General features: G+C 45.7%; 1 protein-coding gene across 2 annotated transcripts in view; it reads left to right on the top strand.

Moving 5' to 3' along the window:
- The window catches only part of LOC135057047 (gastrula zinc finger protein XlCGF26.1-like), a 35,574-nt gene extending 14,757 nt beyond the window's left edge, over window positions 1–20,817 (top strand). For both annotated transcript variants that reach the window (XM_063962919.1, XM_063962920.1), the window contains one exon: window positions 13,619–20,817. In XM_063962919.1, coding sequence (XP_063818989.1) covers window positions 13,619–14,955 — 1,337 coding nt within the window. In that variant the 3' untranslated portion in view covers window positions 14,956–20,817. The remainder of the gene's footprint in view (window positions 1–13,618) is intronic.
- The last annotated feature ends 304 nt before the right edge of the window (window positions 20,818–21,121 follow it).

Here is a 21,121-nt window from a genome sequence, read left to right as displayed (position 1 = left end):
TAGTAACCTTCTGACATTTGTACCTGTCCGGTTTCTTAGATGTAGTAGCAGGCTCAGGATCATCATCAATCTGAAGAATGAGTCCGATAGCCTCTAATAGATCAGGAACATCCACCTGTGAAACATTTCCCCATCAGAAACGTCATGATCAGAGTCTGTGGGGTTAGTATACATGCCATCTTCATGGGAAGAGGTATCCGAAACATGTATGGATTGAGAGGAAGTAACAGCCCACTTAGAGAACTTCTTAGGTTTAGTCTTAGGCGGGCGAGGGTCAGGAATACGTTTATACAAAGAGTTATTCAAGTGCTGTAACTGAGTGGACAGAGCATCTGTCCATGGCGGATTAACCACAGGGACCATATAAGGCTGATAAGGCACAGGAGGTCCCATAGGGGTTGGCAAGTCTAGTTACCAGCGTAGTCAGTAAATTAGAAAAGGCAGACCAAGGCGGGCCCTGATGTGCCCCCGTTGTTACAAACTGACTGGGGGGTACAGAACCCCCAAAACCTGAACCCTCTGCAGCCATGTTATCCTCAAATGCATCTGGGACATCATAACCGCGCACGGCGGAATCAGCCCCAGACCCATCGCCCCCTGTATCTGACATGATATGAAAGCATAAACCACGGGCGACACAGTACAATATCAGGAGATAGAATACCTAACACAAACACCCCGTGCAGCGTGACAGCACAAACAGAGGATTTCTGAGGTAAAATGTGACTGAAAAACACACAGAAAAATACAAAATACGTATATCCTGTGAAATTCCTATATTATCTAATAACTCTGACGCACGGAGCCTCCTCAGGTTACAGAATATAGGGATAGCAGTAGGAGTGAGATACACGGAGTAGAGATCACCCAGCAGCTATATGCACACACACACAGTCACATGTACAATGCAGGAATTATGACAAACAATAAAACTGCACTGGACTAGCAATACTATTACTGAGTAAAGCTATGTATATAAACAGATATATCAATGCACAGTAAAAACTGGATGAATATCACAGGGTACTTGTACTAAATAACCCTGAAGTATGCACTTGTTCTTAACTAACACTGTCTAAACGACATATAGAATACTTAAGTGTCCTGTAAATGCACATCACTGATGAGGCAGGCGGCTTTACAGAGGAGGCATCACCCAGCAGTCCCAGAATCAGCGCAGCTGTGTGTAATGGTGCCCAAACGCTTACAGGGAGTGAGAGATGCAGCTCCAGGGCGGGAACATTTACTCTAAATGGCGCCCAGGGGCTGGGGGAGAGGCTACAGGCCAGAGCCTTATCCCCTTGCTGGACTTCACCACCGAGTGCTGCGGGCCTTAATAAAATGGATTATAGTCTAATCCGACCTGTGCTCTTGCCCTGGTGGTCAGTGTCCACGCCACTGCGTGCGGCCCGCCTCCTAATGGCCTCGGCGGATCGCGATTTCCAGCGGGTCCCGTCTGGGGGACCCTCTTACCTCCTCCCTGAGTGCGGCCACGCGATCCCCAAGAACTTTGGTTAGTGTGTGTGCCCTGGGTAAAGAATGCCCTGGGTAAAGAACCGGAGCCTCCGCTGTAAGTACCCAGCAACCAGGGATGTGGGAGTATACAGCGCCGCTGTGGGAGGTGATGGAGCTGCAGCAGGAGATATCAGAATGATATCTAGCACTAGAGTGCCTCTGCTGCAGCCCTTGAAGTCTTCTATCTTCTTTAAAATAGCTCTTCTTAGGGCTGCTGGAGCAGCCCTCCCTGTTAGCTGCCTACACTGCAGGCACCAACTTACAAACTGAGCTCCTGTGCACGGAGGCGGGGTTATAGAGGAGGCGGCGCTGAGCATCTTGGGAACAGTCAAAGCTTTTAGCCTGTTGGTGCCTCAGATCAAGATCCTACTCTACACCCCCCCGATGGTATTCCACAGGGAATAACAGTGTACCCCGCTGCAGAAAAACTCATCTTCACGGTGGGGGAGTCAGGAGCCATCAGCCGCTAATAGACTTCTGCTGGAAGTGGCACCACCTACCCTAAAAATAGGTCTACTTCTTGGGGCCACCACTATGGCTGGCAGTTCCCTAACTCTACCAAATTTTAGGGGTGTATAGACCCCATTAGGTTCTAGACCTCAACCACCCCAAGATACATAAGTTAAAATTAGATTAAACTTTTACTCGTGGTTTCTCCAGTTCCTTGGACTCTATAGGCTAGCTGAACAAACCCCCTGATATTTATGTTTTGCCTCTGTTGAGTCTCTAGACCACCACTGGGGGAATATAGAACTTTGCAACCGTGGCATGCGAGTACAAAGCTTCAGGCCACTTGGTTAAGGTTTACCCCTCTGAACAGCTTCAAATATTAACTTTGCCCAATTTGATGGTGGATCCCTAAACTCAAGATAAGTTATTTCTGAGTATCCAGGCTCAATTAGCCCTGGAAAAAATTGGACCCAAATGATGTGGCCTGTGACCCCTGCATAGGCCATGATGGAGAACCAGACTGAGTACAAACAAAGCCTTTGACCTATGCCACCCGCATATGGACCATGCTGCAGAATAGATATAAGCGTATTTGACCAATGACTCCTACTTAAACAATGCTTGAGTGGCCTCTTTTTGGCTCTATTTAACTTTTACCCAGGCTCGAATCCAGAGTAGCCCGCTAATGATAGTGTACCCCTAATATAAAAATGTTTGCGGCCCTGATAGCCCTCCTTCTGGCAGTAACTTTGATGCTCAGTGAGCCCCCAAAAACTTGAACACAATATCCATGACCTTTGACTCATTGCACAGGCAGGATTGTCCTCTGGAAGAAAGGTATCCTAACTAGGTTTGAATTTAGGGTGGCCCCAGAATGATGGGGGGAAGGGGGAACAGACATGACATGACATTTGACCCAGGCAAACAGGACCGGCTCCGAAAGGAGCCTTTCCCCTAGGGCAGCCCCAGTCCTCCAAGAGAATCTAGGCAAAGACTCGGCACACTACCATCACAATAGATAGTAATCACTCTTGTGTTGCTTGACTATAGATCTTAAAAGAATTCCACTGTTGGAACAAAAGATAGTGATGATAGTTCAACCTGATGAAGTGGGTCAATACGGGGCAGTCTTAATTGATTTCACTGACGGTCTTCCTCCTTTTTCAAACAATTTCTCCAGACATATTTTTGTTACAGCATAATAAATCCAATCCTAGCAATAGTAGAACTCTTTTTGTATTTCCTTTTAGTTATAAATCTTTATGGTGCTCAATAAAATGGGTAATTATGGTGATTGCTGCTGCTGTTATATGACTAGCCAAGGAGCGCCAATACAGATGTCCACATTGTAAAGACTAAAAGGTCTGTGAGGTGAGGGGCAAAGCCATGTTTAGTCCCATTACTGTATTTATTTTGTGGTTTTGGGGTGTTTTCTCATTTTAAATGAAGCATGTATGCTGCAATGTCTTATGAGTCTGAGGGAAGTATTTCTGCCTTTACTACAGTACGTCACCCACCACAGTGCATCGCAGTGACTGCTGTACTATACAGAGAACATTGCAGTGTGTCACAACTGAGGGCCTGAGCTGACGGGAGGCAGCCTCAGTTGTAGGGGCTGAGATGTACCGGAACCTGGGAGGTTGTATCAGACCCCTGGACATGTAAGTAACATGAATAATAACTGCCCGAAGGCGTGACCACGACAACTTGGATAAAAGTCAATGATGTTTATTATGACAACTCCGCAACACAGCAGCAGTAAAAGAAAACGTAAAAGTCAGCAAAGAATAAATACAGTTCCTGGGTACTACAGGATGGCAGGAGCCACAGGGCACTGGTAGTGTGAGATAGTTCTTATGATCTTCTAGATGGAAAGTCCTTACCAGGCCCGACTGTAGCAATGGAGATAACCCAGGATTGTGCCAGCTGGTGTTCCAGGAAAAGCTGGGTTGCTGAAGATAAAACAGCTGCTGTGGATACTGGCTGGAACCAGACTGTTGTTAGCACGGAGTGGATACTGGCTGGAACCAGTTAAATAATAAATGAACTTGGGAGCGATGAAATATGAACTGAAATGTAGAACTTGAGAGCGGAGAAATAATAATACCGGTGGAGAGTGGTAAAGTGTAGAAAGGACACCGGCCCTTTAAGGGAAGCTGTACTCTGCTGGAAGCTGAGCTGGAAGCAGGTAATGTTGTAGCTGGAAACAGATGAATCCACAATGGATTGGAGAGTCAGGCTACACCGCAGGTGGAATGCTGGTGCGGGTCTCTATGGTGGAAGTCTTGAGACAGGAGCTGGAACCTGGAAGACAATCACAGGAGAGAGACAAACAGGAACTAGGTTTGACAACCAAAGCACTGACGCCTTCCTTGCTCAGGCACAGTGTATTTATACCTGCAGCAAGGAAGGGATTGGCTAGGCAATTATGCAGATTATCAATACTGAGAACAGATTGGTGGAAATGATCAGCTGACAGAATCCAAGATGGCTGCGCCCATGCAGACACTTGGGAGGGAAGTTTGGTTTGTAATCCATGTGGTAATGAAAACAGTAATGGCGGCGCCGGCCACCGGAGACAGGAGGCGCCAGGCTGACAGATGCACATCCAACCACGCGGACACAGCGGAGGCCGCGGCTGACGTAATCGCCACTCAGACACTCTGCATGCAGAAGTTCAGGGACGGCGGCGGAGGCCGCGGGAGACGCCATGCCAGGTGTAATATGGCGTTTACTGTGACAGCGTCCCAGAGTGACAGGAGAGGATACAGGAATGTACACATCAGGATAACAGATGGGATCCGGTCCTGGAGCGCTGAGCCAGCCTTAGGAGGCATCTGATGGGTAAGAAATGGCGTCCAGACACCCGGATCGTGACAGCACCCCCCCCTTTAGGAGTGGCCCCCGGACACTTCTTTGGCTTTTGAGGAAACTTGGAATGGAATCTCCGGACCAAGGCAGGAGCATGGACATCAGAAGCATTGGTCCATGAACGTTCCTCAGGACCATAACCCTTCCAGTCAATAAGATATTGTAGTTGACCGTAACGGTGACGTGAGTCCAGGATCTTGGCCACTTCATACTCAACGCCTCGTTGAGTTTGGACTTTCGGAGTTGGAGGAAGTGAGGAATGAAACCGATTCAAGATCAGCGGTTTCAACAGGGAAACATGGAATGTCCTGGGTATTTTTAAGAAGGGAGGCAACTGGAGTCTGTAAGCAACAGGATTGATGACTTGTTCAATCTTGAAAGGACCGATATAGCGAGGTGCAAACTTCATACTGGGAACTCTTAACCTCAAATTCTTCGTGGATAACCATACCCGATCACCCACCTTGAGAGCAGGAACTGCTCGACGCTTCTTATCCGCAAACTTCTTGTACCTGAACGATGCCTTGAGCAGAGCTGATCGTACGCTCTTCCAGATATTGGCAAACTGATGCAAGGTGATATCCACTGCGGGAACAGAAGTTGCTGGAAGCGGTTGGAACTCAGGGACTTTAGGGTGGAATCCAAAGTTAGTGAAGAATGGTGTTGAAGCAGATGAAGAATGATACTGGTTGTTATGACAGAACTCGGCCCAGGGAAGTAATTGAACCCAGTCATCTTGAGAGGAGGACACATAGATGCGGAGGAAGGCCTCCAAGTTCTGATTCACCCTCTCGGTTTGACCATTGGTCTGAGGATGGTAAGCCGTGGAAAACTTTAGCTTGACTTGGAGGACTTGACATAAACTTCGCCAGAATTTGGCTGTGAATTGAACTCCTCGATCTGAGATAATTTCTTCAGGAAGACCGTGGAGTCGGAAGATCTCTTGTATGAATACTTGAGCCAACTTGGAAGCTGACGGAAGACCGGTGAGAGGAATGAAGTGTGCCATCTTGGTGAACCGGTCAACTACCACCCAGATGGTATTGAACTTGTTGCACATGGGTAAGTCTGTAATGAAATCCATCGACAAGTGGGTCCATGGTCGACGGGGAACGGATAGTGGAACCAGTTGCCCCGCAGGCGACTGGCGGGATACTTTATGTTGGGCACACTTTGGGCAAGATGCAATAAACTCCAAGACGTCCTTTTTCAGAGTTGGCCACCAATAGGACCTAGAGATAAACTCCAGGGTTTTTTGGATACCTGTATGTCCGGCAAAACGGGAAGCATGGGCCCAATGCATGAGCTTCTTCCTTAGCATCGGCTTCACAAAACTTTTCCCTGATGGGGGCGTAGAGTCCATCCCTACCGTGGAGAATGCCAACGGATTTATAATAGGATGCTTGTCTGAAGACTCTGACTCATTTTCTTGCTCCCATGAGCGGGAAAGGGCATCGGCCTTGCGATTCTGAGAGCCCGGACAGAACTGGAGTTTAAAGTCGAACCTGGAAAAGAAAAGTGCCCATCTGGCCTGACGAGGGTTGAGACATTGTGCGCCCTTCAGGTATAAAAGGTTCTTGTGGTCTGTAAGTATGGTGATTGAATGAGAAGCTCCCTCCAACAGATACCTCCACTCTTCTAGAGCGAGCTTGATGGCTAGCAACTCCTGGTCGCCAATGGCATAGTTGCGCTCAGCTGGGGAGAACTTCCGGGAGAAGAAACTGCAAGGGTGTAAATGGCCATCTTTAGCCCTCTGAGATAACACCGCTCCTACTCCAACGGAGGAGGCGTCCACCTCTAAGATGAAAGGAGAGTCGATGTCAGGCTGTTTCAGAACAGGCGCAGAGATGAACCTTTGTTTTAAAAGATGAAATGCTTGCATGGCTTCTTCAGACCACTTGGACGGGTTAGCACCCTTCTTAGTGAAAGCAGTAATAGGCGCCACAATGGTGGAAAAGTCTCGTATAAACTTTCGGTAATAGTTGGCGAACCCTAAGAACCTCTGGACCCCTTTGAGGGTTAAGGGTACCGGCCAATTTTGGATTGCTTGTAGTTTCTCAGGATCCATCTCTAGTCCGGAACCGGACACAATGTACCCTAGAAACGGAATGGACTTGACTTCAAAGACGCATTTTTCTAATTTGCAATAGAGATGATTGACACGGAGACGGGACAGAACCTCTTTAACCCAAAAACGATGTTCCTCTAAATCGTTGGCAAAAATGAGGATATCGTCTAGATAGACCACGACATGACGGTATAGAATGTCTCTGAAGATCTCATTGACAAAATGCTGGAAGACAGCTGGAGCATTGCTCAATCCGAAGGGCATGACGAGGTACTCATAATGTCCGTCACGGGTGTTAAAGGCGGTCTTCCACTCGTCACCCTCACGGATCCGGATGAGATTGTATGCACCTCGCAAGTCCAGCTTTGTAAAGATGGTAGCTCCGCTAACTCTGTCAAAGAGCTCAGTAATCAGGGGTAAAGGATAACGGTTCTTGATGGTAATGTCGTTCAAACCTCTGTAGTCGATGCACGGCCGCAGACCACCATCTTTCTTTTTTACAAAAAAGAAGCCTGCGCCGGCTGGAGAAGAAGAAGGTCGAATGAACCCCTTTGCTAGGTTCTCTTTAATATATTCCTCCATAGAATGCGTCTCAGGCAGAGACAACGGATAAGTTCGGCCTCGAGGTGGAACCTTCCCTGGAACGAGATCAATCGGACAGTCCCATTCTCTATGAGGAGGAAGGATATCAGCAGAAGCTTTACTGAACACATCCGTGAAATCTTGATATGGAGGAGGTGGAACATCAGACGACCTGGGGGAGGAAGAACAGACAGGCAATACTTTAAACAAACATGTCTCAGCACAGGAGGAACCCCATGCCAGGATTTGCGTAGTCGTCCAATCAATTGTAGGATTGTGAAGACGGAGCCATGGAAGGCCCAGGACCACAGGATGTGTGGCTCTTGGAATCACTAAAAAAGAAATAAGTTCGGAATGAAGAACTCCCACTCTCAGACGAACTGGTAGAGTCCTTAAAGAAATAACTGCATCAAAAATTTTGCTGCCATCCACGGCAGTTAAAGAAATGGACGAAGGAAGTCTCTCGGTGGGTAGGGACCACCGTTTAACATAGGCTTCGGTAATAAAGTTCCCAGCTGCTCCGGAATCAAGGAGGGCAATGACGTTCCGATAACGTTGAGCAACTTGAAGCGAGACTGGGAGATTACAATCTTGAGGAGATGGAGAGGAGATCATTACTCCTAGCCGGCCCTCTCCTTGGCGAGCTAGGATTTGGAGTTTCCCGGACGTTTGGGACAGGCATTAATGATGTGAGACGGAGCTGCACAATAGAGACAGAGAAACTCGGAGAGACGTCTTCGGCGCTCAGCAGGAGTTAAACGGGAACGGCCAAGTTGCATGGGCTCATCTTTAGATGGTGACAGTTGACGAGGAGGAGGAGCAGAAGATTTTGGAGCAGATGATCTTCCACGCTCAGTTGCTCTCTCTCTGAAACGTAAATCAACTTTCGTGCAGAGTGAGATTAGCTCATCTAACTTAGAAGGTAAGTCTCTGGTAGCTAACTCATCTTTAATACGCTCAGATAAGCCATGCCAGAATGCAGCATACAGGGCCTCGTCGTTCCATGCCAGTTCGGATGCCAGGATCTGGAACTGTATCAGATATTGTCCTACAGTACGTGACCCCTGGCGTAAACGGAGAATCTCGGATGAAGCTGAGGTTACCCGGCCTGGCTCGTCGAAGATGCGCCTGAATGTTGACACGAAGGCAGTGTAGGAAGATAGCAGGGTGTCGGACCTCTCCCATAACGGTGATGCCCAATCAAGGGCTGAGCCACTGAGAAGAGACATAATGTAGGCAATTTTTGTACGGTCACTGGGAAAATTGCCAGGTTGTAGCTCAAACTGAATCTCACACTGGTTGAGAAATCCCCTGCAGAATCTTGGAGATCCGTCAAATTTTGCTGGCGTTGGAAGATGAAGACGTGGAGCAGAAATGGGTAAGGTGGGTGGGGTTATAGCTGGAGTCACTGTGGTTGACGCACCAGACGCGCCTGATCCACGGAGAGTTGTCTGAATCCCATCCAGCCGAGTAGAGAGATCCTGGAGACAGCGGATGATGTGGCCCTGTGCAGCCTCCTGATGTTCTAGTCGGGCTGCCAGTTCTTGCATCGGCCTGGCCGCTTGATCCTGGTCTCCGGCTGGATTCATTAGGTCAGTGCTTACTGTCACAACTGAGGGCCTGAGCTGACGGGAGGCAGCCTCAGTTGTAGGGGCTGAGATGTACCGGAACCTGGGAGGTTGTATCAGACCCCTGGACATGTAAGTAACATGAATAATAACTGCCCGAAGGCGTGACCACGACAACTTGGATAAAAGTCAATGATGTTTATTATGACAACTCCGCAACACAGCAGCAGTAAAAGAAAACGTAAAAGTCAGCAAAGAATAAATACAGTTCCTGGGTACTACAGGATGGCAGGAGCCACAGGGCACTGGTAGTGTGAGATAGTTCTTATGATCTTCTAGATGGAAAGTCCTTACCAGGCCCGACTGTAGCAATGGAGATAACCCAGGATTGTGCCAGCTGGTGTTCCAGGAAAAGCTGGGTTGCTGAAGATAAAACAGCTGCTGTGGATACTGGCTGGAACCAGACTGTTGTTAGCACGGAGTGGATACTGGCTGGAACCAGTTAAATAATAAATGAACTTGGGAGCGATGAAATATGAACTGAAATGTAGAACTTGAGAGCGGAGAAATAATAATACCGGTGGAGAGTGGTAAAGTGTAGAAAGGACACCGGCCCTTTAAGGGAAGCTGTACTCTGCTGGAAGCTGAGCTGGAAGCAGGTAATGTTGTAGCTGGAAACAGATGAATCCACAATGGATTGGAGAGTCAGGCTACACCGCAGGTGGAATGCTGGTGCGGGTCTCTATGGTGGAAGTCTTGAGACAGGAGCTGGAACCTGGAAGACAATCACAGGAGAGAGACAAACAGGAACTAGGTTTGACAACCAAAGCACTGACGCCTTCCTTGCTCAGGCACAGTGTATTTATACCTGCAGCAGGAAGGGATTGGCTAGGCAATTATGCAGATTATCAATACTGAGAACAGATTGGTGGAAATGATCAGCTGACAGAATCCAAGATGGCTGCGCCCATGCAGACACTTGGAGGGAAGTTTGGTTTGTAATCCATGTGGTAATGAAAACAGTAATGGCGGCGCCGGCCACCGGAGACAGGAGGCGCCAGGCTGACAGATGCACATCCAACCACGCGGACACAGCGGAGGCCGCGGCTGACGTAATCGCCACTCAGACACTCTGCATGCAGAAGTTCAGGGACGGCGGCGGAGGCCGCGGGAGACGCCATGCCAGGTGTAATATGGCGTTTACTGTGACAGCGTCCCAGAGTGACAGGAGAGGATACAGGAATGTACACATCAGGATAACAGATGGGATCCGGTCCTGGAGCGCTGAGCCAGCCTTAGGAGGCATCTGATGGGTAAGAAATGGCGTCCAGATACCCGGATCGTGACACAGTGACTGCAATGTATAAAGAATCAGTGACCGCCATATAATACAGAGATCATCAGTGACCACCATGTAAATCAGTATCAAGGACCGCCATTTAATAGAGAACATCAGTGACCGCCATACAATACAGAGAGCATCAGTGACTGCCATGTAATAGAGGGAGGATCAGTGACCACCATATAATAAAGATATTCAGTGACTGCCATATAACACAGAGAGAATTAGTGACCGCCATGTAATACAGCGAGCATCAGTGACCACTTTAATATACAGTGAGCATCAGTGACCACTTTAGTATACAGTGAGCATCAGTGAATGCCGTAAAATGTAGAGTAGTTGTGGTCAACATATAATACGAAGTATTTTTTATAACCTTGACCATTTCATCATAAGTCACTAACCCCTCCTCACAAACTATTAACTACTTAAGCATCATTGTAATAACCCGATTAGTTATAATTAATATAATTAACACCTTTACAATTACCTTCAAAACCATTATTAATTAGCCCCAACATCATCAAATAATTCAATTCATGTATAATTACCTCCTATAGTCTCACTGTATGTGGTAAAGAATACATGTATTCTTGTATACACTGGGGGTTTTCTCAAAGTAAAAAATTATTTAGATATAAAATCTGATGTAGTAGGCAGAATTCTATTGTGCCTTCTTAAGTGTTCAAGGCAAGTTCCAGCTTCATGTCTTGATACAACCTGGAAGTTCCCTACAAAGGTTCATTCCATCAGGTAACATCTGTCAAACCATGTGATATGACTCCGAGACGGAACTACAGTGCAGTTTGCAGTTGCGGTGTGACTGGCCATAGAGTGGAAGCCACTGGAGCTGCTGAGGTTCTGTGTAAACATGACCCTGCCAACTACACCATATAAGGTTCTTACCTCAGAAGAAAAAGGGATCCTTTGTGGGTTCTATCTCCAGATTGGTACCCTCCGGGTCAGGTGTCTAAAAGAGACAGAGCAGGTCGATTCTTCTATCCACCTCTTACCAACCCTGGGTCATTTACTATTCACCTGCAAATGTGCCTCACTGTGTGGAGTTGGAGGGTCATCCGTCACTTCTGGCCTCAGATCACAGCTTTTACCTATAGATGCTTGTGAAGCAGGTGGAAAACTAACCTTATAATGTAAGGTCCAAGGTCCACTGGAAGGAAGGGGAAAGGAAAACACATAGACAGATGGACAGTCATCACAATATTGTGACCTTGTAGTCTTCTCCAGAGCCCTGTGGAGATACAGACAACACCCACTCACATAGCTCTCTAATCCTAAACTAATTAGTTCGCCAACCAACCAGGGGGTAAATTTACTAAGATGGGAGTTCTATTTAAGATGGGATGTTGCCCATAGCAACCAATCAGATTCTACTTCTCATTTATCTAGCACCTTCTAGAAGATAATACCTGGAATTTGATTGGTTGCTATAAGCAACATCCCATCTTAAATAGAACTCACATCTTAGTAAATTTACCCCCAGGTGTCTAACTAGTAACACTGAATGCTAACTCACAGCAGTCCTAGTGTGTAAACAATAACCTGTCTTAAATCTAATAGATGAATTGACTTAATTTTAATGATACTATGCAATCAAGAACAAACAGTGACACATCAAATGACAAGGATAGTAGAAGCAAGTACAACCTCTGTCTTTAGGGGAGATGGTGAAGGAAATCACAGCCTCCTCTAAAGTACAGCTGAAATGCTGTGGGAATGATGGACCTAACGGGGCCCATACACTAGGGAGATGTATCTCAGCAATGACTTGCATGCAATTTTCCCACAATCTGGCCGCGAGCTTCCCAGTAGGCCTGCGATTGCAATTTCATACTTGAGTGTATTGTATTTTTACATGTGATTTATCTCATGCAATCTAACGTTATTAAACCTATTTCCATGCAATTGAGATAGAGCCCACGTGCAGCACGTGTGATTTGCGATGGGTGACACACGGGAGCGCGCAATCGCAAAAAAAGTACATGCAATTTGACATTTTTCATGCTATCCATCTCAGGAACTCGTCGCTATTGCCCGAAAACATGCAATATCGCAGTAGTGTATGGGGCCCTTAACGCCTATCACCCTTCACCTATTCTTGGGAACTGGGTGAAAGTTTCCCCTTGGATTTTTTCTAAGACTAGCTGGCACCTAGGATAGTGCATAGAGCCCAAGAGTCTGCTCTATTTAGGAGAGCCTATACAGCCTTTATTTCGGCTGTAAAAATGGACTTAGTTTTGGAGGGAAAACAGGCTTTGTACTGACAAGATAAACATGTGACAGCCGGACAATGTTTCATGCCTATCAAGACCTATTCAGGACATGGGCCTAGCACCTGAAATTATTCTGCGTCTCGGGCCCAGCACACAAACCTGCAATGTCCTCAAGGGCCTAGCAAGCACCATAGCCCTAGCTCCAAATTTAGTGTGCGCCATGGTCCTAGTGCCTGTACTCCTTGGTGGTCTACGGGGTTATAGGTAATTATGGCGGTCCCAAGGAGGCCTACCTGGTCTAGATGGATAGGCTGCAGTGGGGAGCTCTTTTGCCTCCCACTGCTGCTGGCCTCTCTGGTCCTCGGCATGTATCTTGACTTTCACCACCAGCAGTTGTCCTCAGTGCTTATCTGCTGCTACATAGTATTCTCCAGTTGCTCACGTAACATTCTTCATCTCACCCTCTTCTGGCCCTTTATGTGGCAGCCAGATCTCTTCCTCCTAGGAGCACTTTATTGAAACACTGCCTTTATTGAAGCACTGCCAACTCTCCACAATAATGGCTCACCACTGTTGCTCCAGTGTAGCGGTCTACTGGCTGTGTCTCCTTTTTCAAACTGGGGATGCCATGTTTGATATAGGCACTGGCTAAGCTTGAATCCCTTTAGTTTCAAGCTTGCCATTGCAGTGAGAAGGTCACAGCATACGTACCTCACACAATGACATTCTTTCCAGATCTGACATCCACAGGAGACGAGTAAGGGACAAACACCATCTGCTGGACTACCCTGGAAATCTACTGGGACCCAGCCACACTCTCCTTGTTTCCTTTCTTCCCCAGTATTCTGTTTGAGTAAAAAGCAGCAGTTTAAAGTATTCCCGCTTCAGGTTTTAAGCACAAACCTGTGGAAATAGGGGTGAGATGAAATATTTGATTAATGATGCCTTTGCTTTGGGATACTTGGATAACTACTTATTTAATTTCTACCAGATGGACATAAAGCAAGGATCACCTCGGAGGGACATCTCGATTGGTCCCCAGATTGTAAATCAGAAGATAAGAACATCACGCAAGGGTCTCCAGAAGAAAATCGCATTTCCCTTAATATACATCCAGCACCTCACAGTGCAGAGATATCTGATCCCTCTGTTCTTGAGGAATGTTCTGGTAACTCACACATTGCTGCACATAATACAAATCATGGTGGTGATACAATAATTACCTCTTCTGAATGTGGGAAATGTTTGACACACAAACTAACTCTTGTTAGACATAAGAAAACTCATACAGGTGAAAAAATATTTCCGTGTTCTGAGTGTGAAAAATGTTATACACGTAAATCACATCTTGTTTCACATCAAAGGCTTCATACAGGTGATAAGCCATTTCAATGTTCTGAGTGTGGAAAAAGTTTTAGACATAAATCAACTTTTGTTAGACATGAGAGATGTCACACAGGTGAGAAACCATTTCCATGCGCTGAGTGTGGGAAGTGTTTTAGACAGATATCCGCTCTTCTCATACATCAGAGAAGTCACACAGGTGAGAAGCCATTTCCATGCTTTGAGTGTGGGAAATGTTTTACACGTAAATCAGATCTTGTTACACATCAGAGATGTCATACAGGTGAGAATTTACTTACATGTTCTGAGTGTGGGAAATGTTTTACACACAAATTAGCTTTTGTTATACATCAGAGAAGTCACACAGGCGAGAGACCATTTCCATGTTCTGAGTGTGGGAAATGCTTTTCAAGTAAATCACATCTTGTTACACATCAAAGACTTCACACAGGTGAGAAACCATTTCCATGTTCAGAGTGTGAGAAATGTTTTACACGTAAATCACATCTTGTTACACATCAAGCACTTCATACAGGTGACAAGCCATTTCCATGTTTTGAATGTGGGAAATGTTTTAGACAGAAATCAACTCTTATTACACATGAGAGAAGTCACTCAAGTCACTCAAGTGAGAAGTCATTTCCATGTTCTGAGTGTGGGAAATGTTTTTCATGGCAGTCAAGTCTTGTTATACATAAGAGAAGTCACACAGGTGAGATAAAATTTCCATGTTCTGAGTGTGGGAAATGTTTTATACATAAATCACATCTTGTTAGACATCAAAGACTTCATACAGGTGAGAAACCTTTCCCATGTTCAGAGTGTGGGAAATGTTTTACACGTAAATCACATCTTGTTACACATCAAAGACTTCATACAGGTGAGAAGCCATTTCCATGCTCTGTGTGTGGGAAATGTTTTACACAAAAATCACATCTAGTTATACATGAGAAAAGTCATACAGTTGAGAACCAGCTATTCTAACAGCAGAAACTCAGTTAAATTTCCTCGAGTTGATATACATGAAACCATGTTTCATTAATTATGTGTATATACACCAGTCAGCCCTAACATTAAAACCACTGACAGGTGAAATGAAAAACATTGATTTTCTTGTTCCAATCTACCAATAACAGGAGCTGATAGACCAAATTGTTAATCATCTTAAAAAATCCACTTAATGATAACTACAGCTGCAGTTAGGGAGGCCTAATCCGGGATTCAATCCCGGGATTGGAAGCTCCAATCCCGGGGATTGAGGGATCAGCGTTGAGCGTCCTGAGCTCAGATGCTGCCCAGCTTTCTCCCCCCGGCTCCCCAGCGCAGCATGACAGGCAGTCAGAAATCACGCTGCGCCGTCACACGCCACTGGGAGCCGCCGGGTGAGAGCAAAGTACATGTCCCACCCGCCCGCCCCTGGTGTATGGTGAATTATGTGTGCAGAGGGGGCGGCCACACAGGAAAATGCCAATCCCAGGAATCCCGGGTTTGACCATTTTTCAATAGTGATACCCGGGATTGGCCTCCCTAGCTGCAGTAGCACAATGGAGCCCATGGAAGCTCAATGATACTTAAAAAAGTATGCAAAACCAATAAAACAGGATGGCAGTGCTGCTCTTTAAAATGAATTTGACATGGCATAATCAAACAGTCAAAACATAAAATGAATGAGTATAGTTGATGACTTACATCATAAAAAGGAGTAAAATGTTACGTACAAATCAATAAGTAAAACAGTAATATTTATACATTAATGTGGATGGTAGATTACTTATCAAATATGTCTCTCCACTGACCAATCCGGTGTGCTGGCTGCAGAGATGTATTAAAGTGGCAGATAGGTAAAATGACAATTAATAGCATTGATCCATTATTATGAGGTGAACTTGTACCAGTCATTTCTGGCATTACTCAGGTGTTAATGTTCTGAAGATCTTATATTTCTTAGATGTGCAGTCTTGTTTTGTGCGCTCCTCTGGAATCCAGTTTATTGTGCAGTTCCATGCCCAAAGACTAAACCGAAGATCCGGTACTTATTCAGCTGGTGTAATAACTAAATGCCAATTGCCTGGTCCCGTATTGCTGTTGACTGGACCATATAATATGCTGCCAGCACACCCATGGAGAGGCAGGTGAATCCCAATCTCTGACCGGTTTTGCTTCTATATGGAGCTTTATCAACATTTGACCCCTTTTTGTGATGTTAGTCATCAATTAAATATTCAGTTTCATCTTGTTACAGTGGCACCTGTCAGGGGGTATCCAGACTTTAGGTCAACAGCACTTAGGTCGATACTCATTAGGTTGACATGGCAGAGGTCGACACATGAAAAGGTCAACATGAGTTTTTCACTTTTTATTTTTTTACATATTTTGAACTTTTTCATACTTTACGATCCACGTGAACTATGATTGGAATAGCAAACCTTGCCCAAAGCATGGCGAGCAAAGCGATTGGGTTTCCCGGTAACTTTACGAAGAAAACAACACCAAAAAAATATAAAAAAAACTCATGTTGACTTTTTTCCATGTCGACCTAACGACCGTGTCAACCTAGTTACTGTCTACCAATAGTGGTCGACCTAATGACTGTCGACCTAGTTACTGTTGACCTTATGATCCACACCCCGTCAAGGAGTCTGATATACTAGGCATTAAGTGTAAACAGTTCTTGAAGTTGATGTGTTGGAAGCATGAAAATTGGGCAGACATAAAGATCTGAGCGACTTTAACAAGGGCCATATTGTGATGGCTAGATGTTTGGGTCAGAGCATCTCCAAACCTGCAAGTCTTTAGGGGTGGTACCAGTATGCAGTGGTCAGTTTCTACCAAAATTGGTCCAAGTAAGGACAACCAGTGACGGGGTCATTGCCACTCAAGGCTTATTGATGCGCATGGGTAGCAAAGGCTAACTCTTCTGGTCCAATCCCACAGAAGAGCTTCTGTAGCACAAAATGCTGAAGAGTTCTTGCTACAATAGTAAGGTGTCAGAACACACAACTTGCTGCAAATGGGTATGTGTAGTTGTAGATCGGTCAAAGGGCTTATGCTGACCCCTGTACACCACCATAAGTGCCTACAATGGGCACTTGGGTATTAGAACTGGACCATCGAGAAATGGAAAATGGTGGCTTGGGCTAAGGAATAATATTTTAGTTTACGTAATGTGGACAGGTCAATGTAATTTAAGGATATAACGGGATATACTGTCGGTGGAAGGCAAGCCGACAGAGGCAGTGTTATGCTCTGACCAATGTTCTGCTGGGAAACCTTGAGTACTGGCATTCATGTGGATATTACTTTGACAAGTATCTACCTAAACATTGTTGCAGATCAGGTACACCCTTCATGGCAATAGTATTGCAGAGACCTCTTTCAGCGGGATAATGTGCATTGCCGCGCTGCAAAAATTGTTCAGGAATAGTTTAAGGAACATAAAATGAGTTCAAGGTGTTGACTTGGCCTCCAAATTTCCCAGATCTCAATCCAATAGAGCATATGTGGGATGTGCTGGAAAAGCAAGTCTAAGCCATGGAGGCCTCACATTGCAACTTGCAGGACTTAAAGGATCTGCTGCGAACGTGTTGGTGCCAAACACTACAGGACACCTTCAGAGGTCTTGTGTAGTCTGTTCCTTGACAGGTCAAAGCTTTTTTGTGGCACAAGGGTGACATACACAATAGGTCAGTGGTTTCAATGTTACGGCTTATGGGTATAAAAGAAAACTCTAGTAAAGGTGCCTACACATAGTGCGATATTTCTTCCGTTATATACTATATTGTCCATATTGGAAGAACATATAGTGCATATCGCACTGTGTGGAAACTCCTTGTAATGCTGATGCGCGGTCCTGCTGGATTGGCATCGCAAGGAAAAATAGACTGTGCGGGCAGCCCAACATTGACTACATCGGTGGTGCCGGACTCCGGCCACATCGAATAGTCAATGTCGGACATTTCCTGCATCGCGCCATATGTACCCGGCATAACGTGTATATAGTTCCTTTTCCCAATATAATTCAAAGAATCCATTTTGCACATGCAAGGTTACTATTCTAAGCAGCCAGTCACATCGATCCATGCCCCATTGGAGTTTATAATCTTATTATATATCTCACACCAGGTTATATTTTTGTCAGAAGCCACTTACTCTACCAGTCTGTTTTTAAACGTTGTGGGAGAAAACCAGAGTACCAGTGGTCAACCATGCAGGCATGGAGAGAACATACAAACTTCACATAAACAGGACCTTGGTGTGAAATGTACCAGCAACACCAGTGTAGTAAAGTGTCAATCTAACCACTATGTCACCTTGTATAGTAAAAGTTGTTAATGTAAATGATGAAAACAAATGTACAGAGTATACTCAAAGCAGCGGATTTGCCAGTTTGGAGGTTCCCCCTAACATAAAACTTGTCCCCCAGTAGTGCTTTTGGGAGGATAGGAGCTCAGCCACCCCCTCCGTTGTTCATCACTAGCAACTGCAAAAGTTACCCTGAGCTACCATGCAGGCAGAAGGGATAGAGGGGGCAGTTTGAGCCAGAAGGTGGTACTACATAGCAAAGGGTACAGGTCTGACTCTCTGCACCATGGTAGATAGAAGGTGGAGGAGCAGCTGCATGGTAACCACTGGCCAGCCTGTAAGAGGGAGGGGAGTCACCATATTGTGTGTATGTGTGAGCCAGTATTTGTCTTCTCTGTGTGTCTATGCAGAACTTTGACCCAATGTATGTGTGAGAACATTCTGTGAGTGTGACTCTTAATGTGTGTGGTGGCCTGCTGTCAGTGTAACTATGCATGTGTGAACTTACGATGAGTGTAACTACATGTGTGATCCTGCCATGAGCATGGCCATATGTGTGAGAGCCTGCTTTGAGTGTAGTCCTATGCATGTGTGAGCCTGCTGTGAGTGGTGTATGTAGAGCCGGATTAGGGCAGGGAAGTAGGTACAGTTGCAGAAGGCGCCTCCAATGTGTGCCACTACTAAATGGCTCTGGTTGAAGGATTTGTGCATGGCCAGGAAGTCTACACTGATATGTCCTTGAAGAGGAAGTTTTTAGTGGGGGCACCTGATTTCCTTTCTGCACCTCCATGATCAGGAAATTCTGAACTACATTAGAGAGAATCCACTGCTTTGGCCTCCCATAAAAGTATGACACACAGTGTGCCACAAACATGGTTTAAGTGTACGTACATCATTGTATCTTTCTTTTACGTTAAATTTGGACTTCCAAGAGGGACAGGCAGTACACCCTTTTAACTTGTGGATGGTAGGTGGGGGGAACAATGTTTGTTGTTTAATCTGCATCAAATAAATGGCCTCTCACATTCCAGGAAACAACTGAGAAATTCCCTGTAGTAACTGCATATTCTGTAGCATTTCTTTTAGCCTACCACTGTTAAGCAGGTTGTTTGCCATTTCTCCCCAGCTGATTTGCTGAATCCCATAGACACAATACTCCAATGACCACCGGCACATTCATCTTTGCTCATTTCACATGTCAAAGGGGCCCAGCGATCTGGTCCTCACAGCTTCCGGGCTTGCAGATAGCTGATTTGTTGTGGACTCATACTAGGTCTGTCATTCGCTGTCTTCTGTGTACACAGAGATGTTCATTATCATATTGCACATGTCTTACCTGTCTCCACATAGGAGGTCAATCATTGGGCTCTCAACTCATGACTACTCTACATGTGGTTTGGCCAAGGCTGACTAACTCCATTGTCTATGGTCCTGCCAATTACAGGTTTTGGTAAAAAGTACATATTTACTCTCAGGAACACTTGGTACTAACTCCAGAATGGGCACTGTTTGGCATTCTCCCAAAATCTTCTGATCTCAAGGAGGGGCAGACGGCTGCTGTTGGCAGTCAGTGCATCAATTTGCAAATCAGTTCTACGTAGGGAGGCCAATATCGGGATCCCGGGATTTAGGGCCAAAAACGTCTGGGATTCAATCCCGGGAATGGAAGGTCCAATCCTGGGGATTGAGGGTCCAGCGTTGAACGTCCCCAGGACGCTCAGACGCTGCCCAGCGTCATTCTTCCAGCTCCCCAGCGCCGCCGCTGGGGAAGAGAGAGACACTGTGGAGTTGCCCGCCCGCGGTATACGGTTAGTTATGTGTGCGGGGCGAGGGGGTGGCCACATAGTTAAAAGCCAATCCCGGGATTGCCCATTTTTCAATCCCGATACCCGGGATTGAAAAAATGGACCGGGATTGGCTTCCCTAGTCCTACAGGTGTGGATAGACCTTGAACCCCCAGCCATGTCCCTTTTCAAAATAAAATTGTTTTACTTTTTCTGCATAGAGTGGGTGGGGGTTACGCTACAGAACCAAGAGGTTTTTCGCGGTGTGGGAAAGCTTCATAGCAACCCTGTCAGCAGCCATACAAACTGACATTCATAAATCTCCGTGCAGTACCTCCTGGTATTTTATGTGCATGGTGGAGGGTGACCCTCCTATTACTGTGTGATCTTGGTGGGCAAGGGGTGAGCACGGTGATGTTTAATTATTGCATTTGTGTTTATGGGCCTGACACTGCCAATTTTCTGAAACATTCTTATACATTTTGTTCTCTTTTCTGCTCATTGTTCCCTATGGCTTTTGGAAGCATCTTGGCATGTTCTGTCTGGATATGTATGATTGTATACTTGATTCATCTGCCTTCTAGAATGTTTTAGAATTTTCCTTCACTTGTCACTGGATTATTTTCTGTACCTGTCTCTGCAGTGTAATGCTTTGGATTGGGCCCTGTGGGAATATCTAATTCTATGTACAATAACTTGTTGAGTTTCTACTACTGATTGTATCACTCATTGCTTTAATAAAATTATTGTTTTTTTTAAATATCTCTGGCTGGTGTCTCCCAATATGATAGTCACATCGCAAGGCATAATGTGACCATGCCCAAGGTGGCTCCTCTCTACCCTTTGCTTCCCTTTGTTTAAAAACCTGGCTATTCAGATGAATCAAAGGGGTATTTATATTGCTGAGTGACATCACTGAGAATGCAACCTATCCAGTAACTAGAAACCAGTGACATCACTGACACTGCAGCCCATCAATCACTAGGAACAAGAGACATCACTGAGAATGCAGCCTATCAAATCACTAGGAAGCAGTGATATCACTGAGAATGCATCCTATCCCT

Source organism: Pseudophryne corroboree, chromosome 3 (genome assembly GCF_028390025.1).
Source record: "Pseudophryne corroboree isolate aPseCor3 chromosome 3, aPseCor3.hap2, whole genome shotgun sequence".
NCBI classification, from domain to species: Eukaryota; Metazoa; Chordata; class Amphibia; order Anura; family Myobatrachidae; genus Pseudophryne; species Pseudophryne corroboree.
The sequence above is the reverse complement of the archived record's forward strand: the minus strand, read 5'-3'. Positions and strand labels throughout refer to the sequence as shown.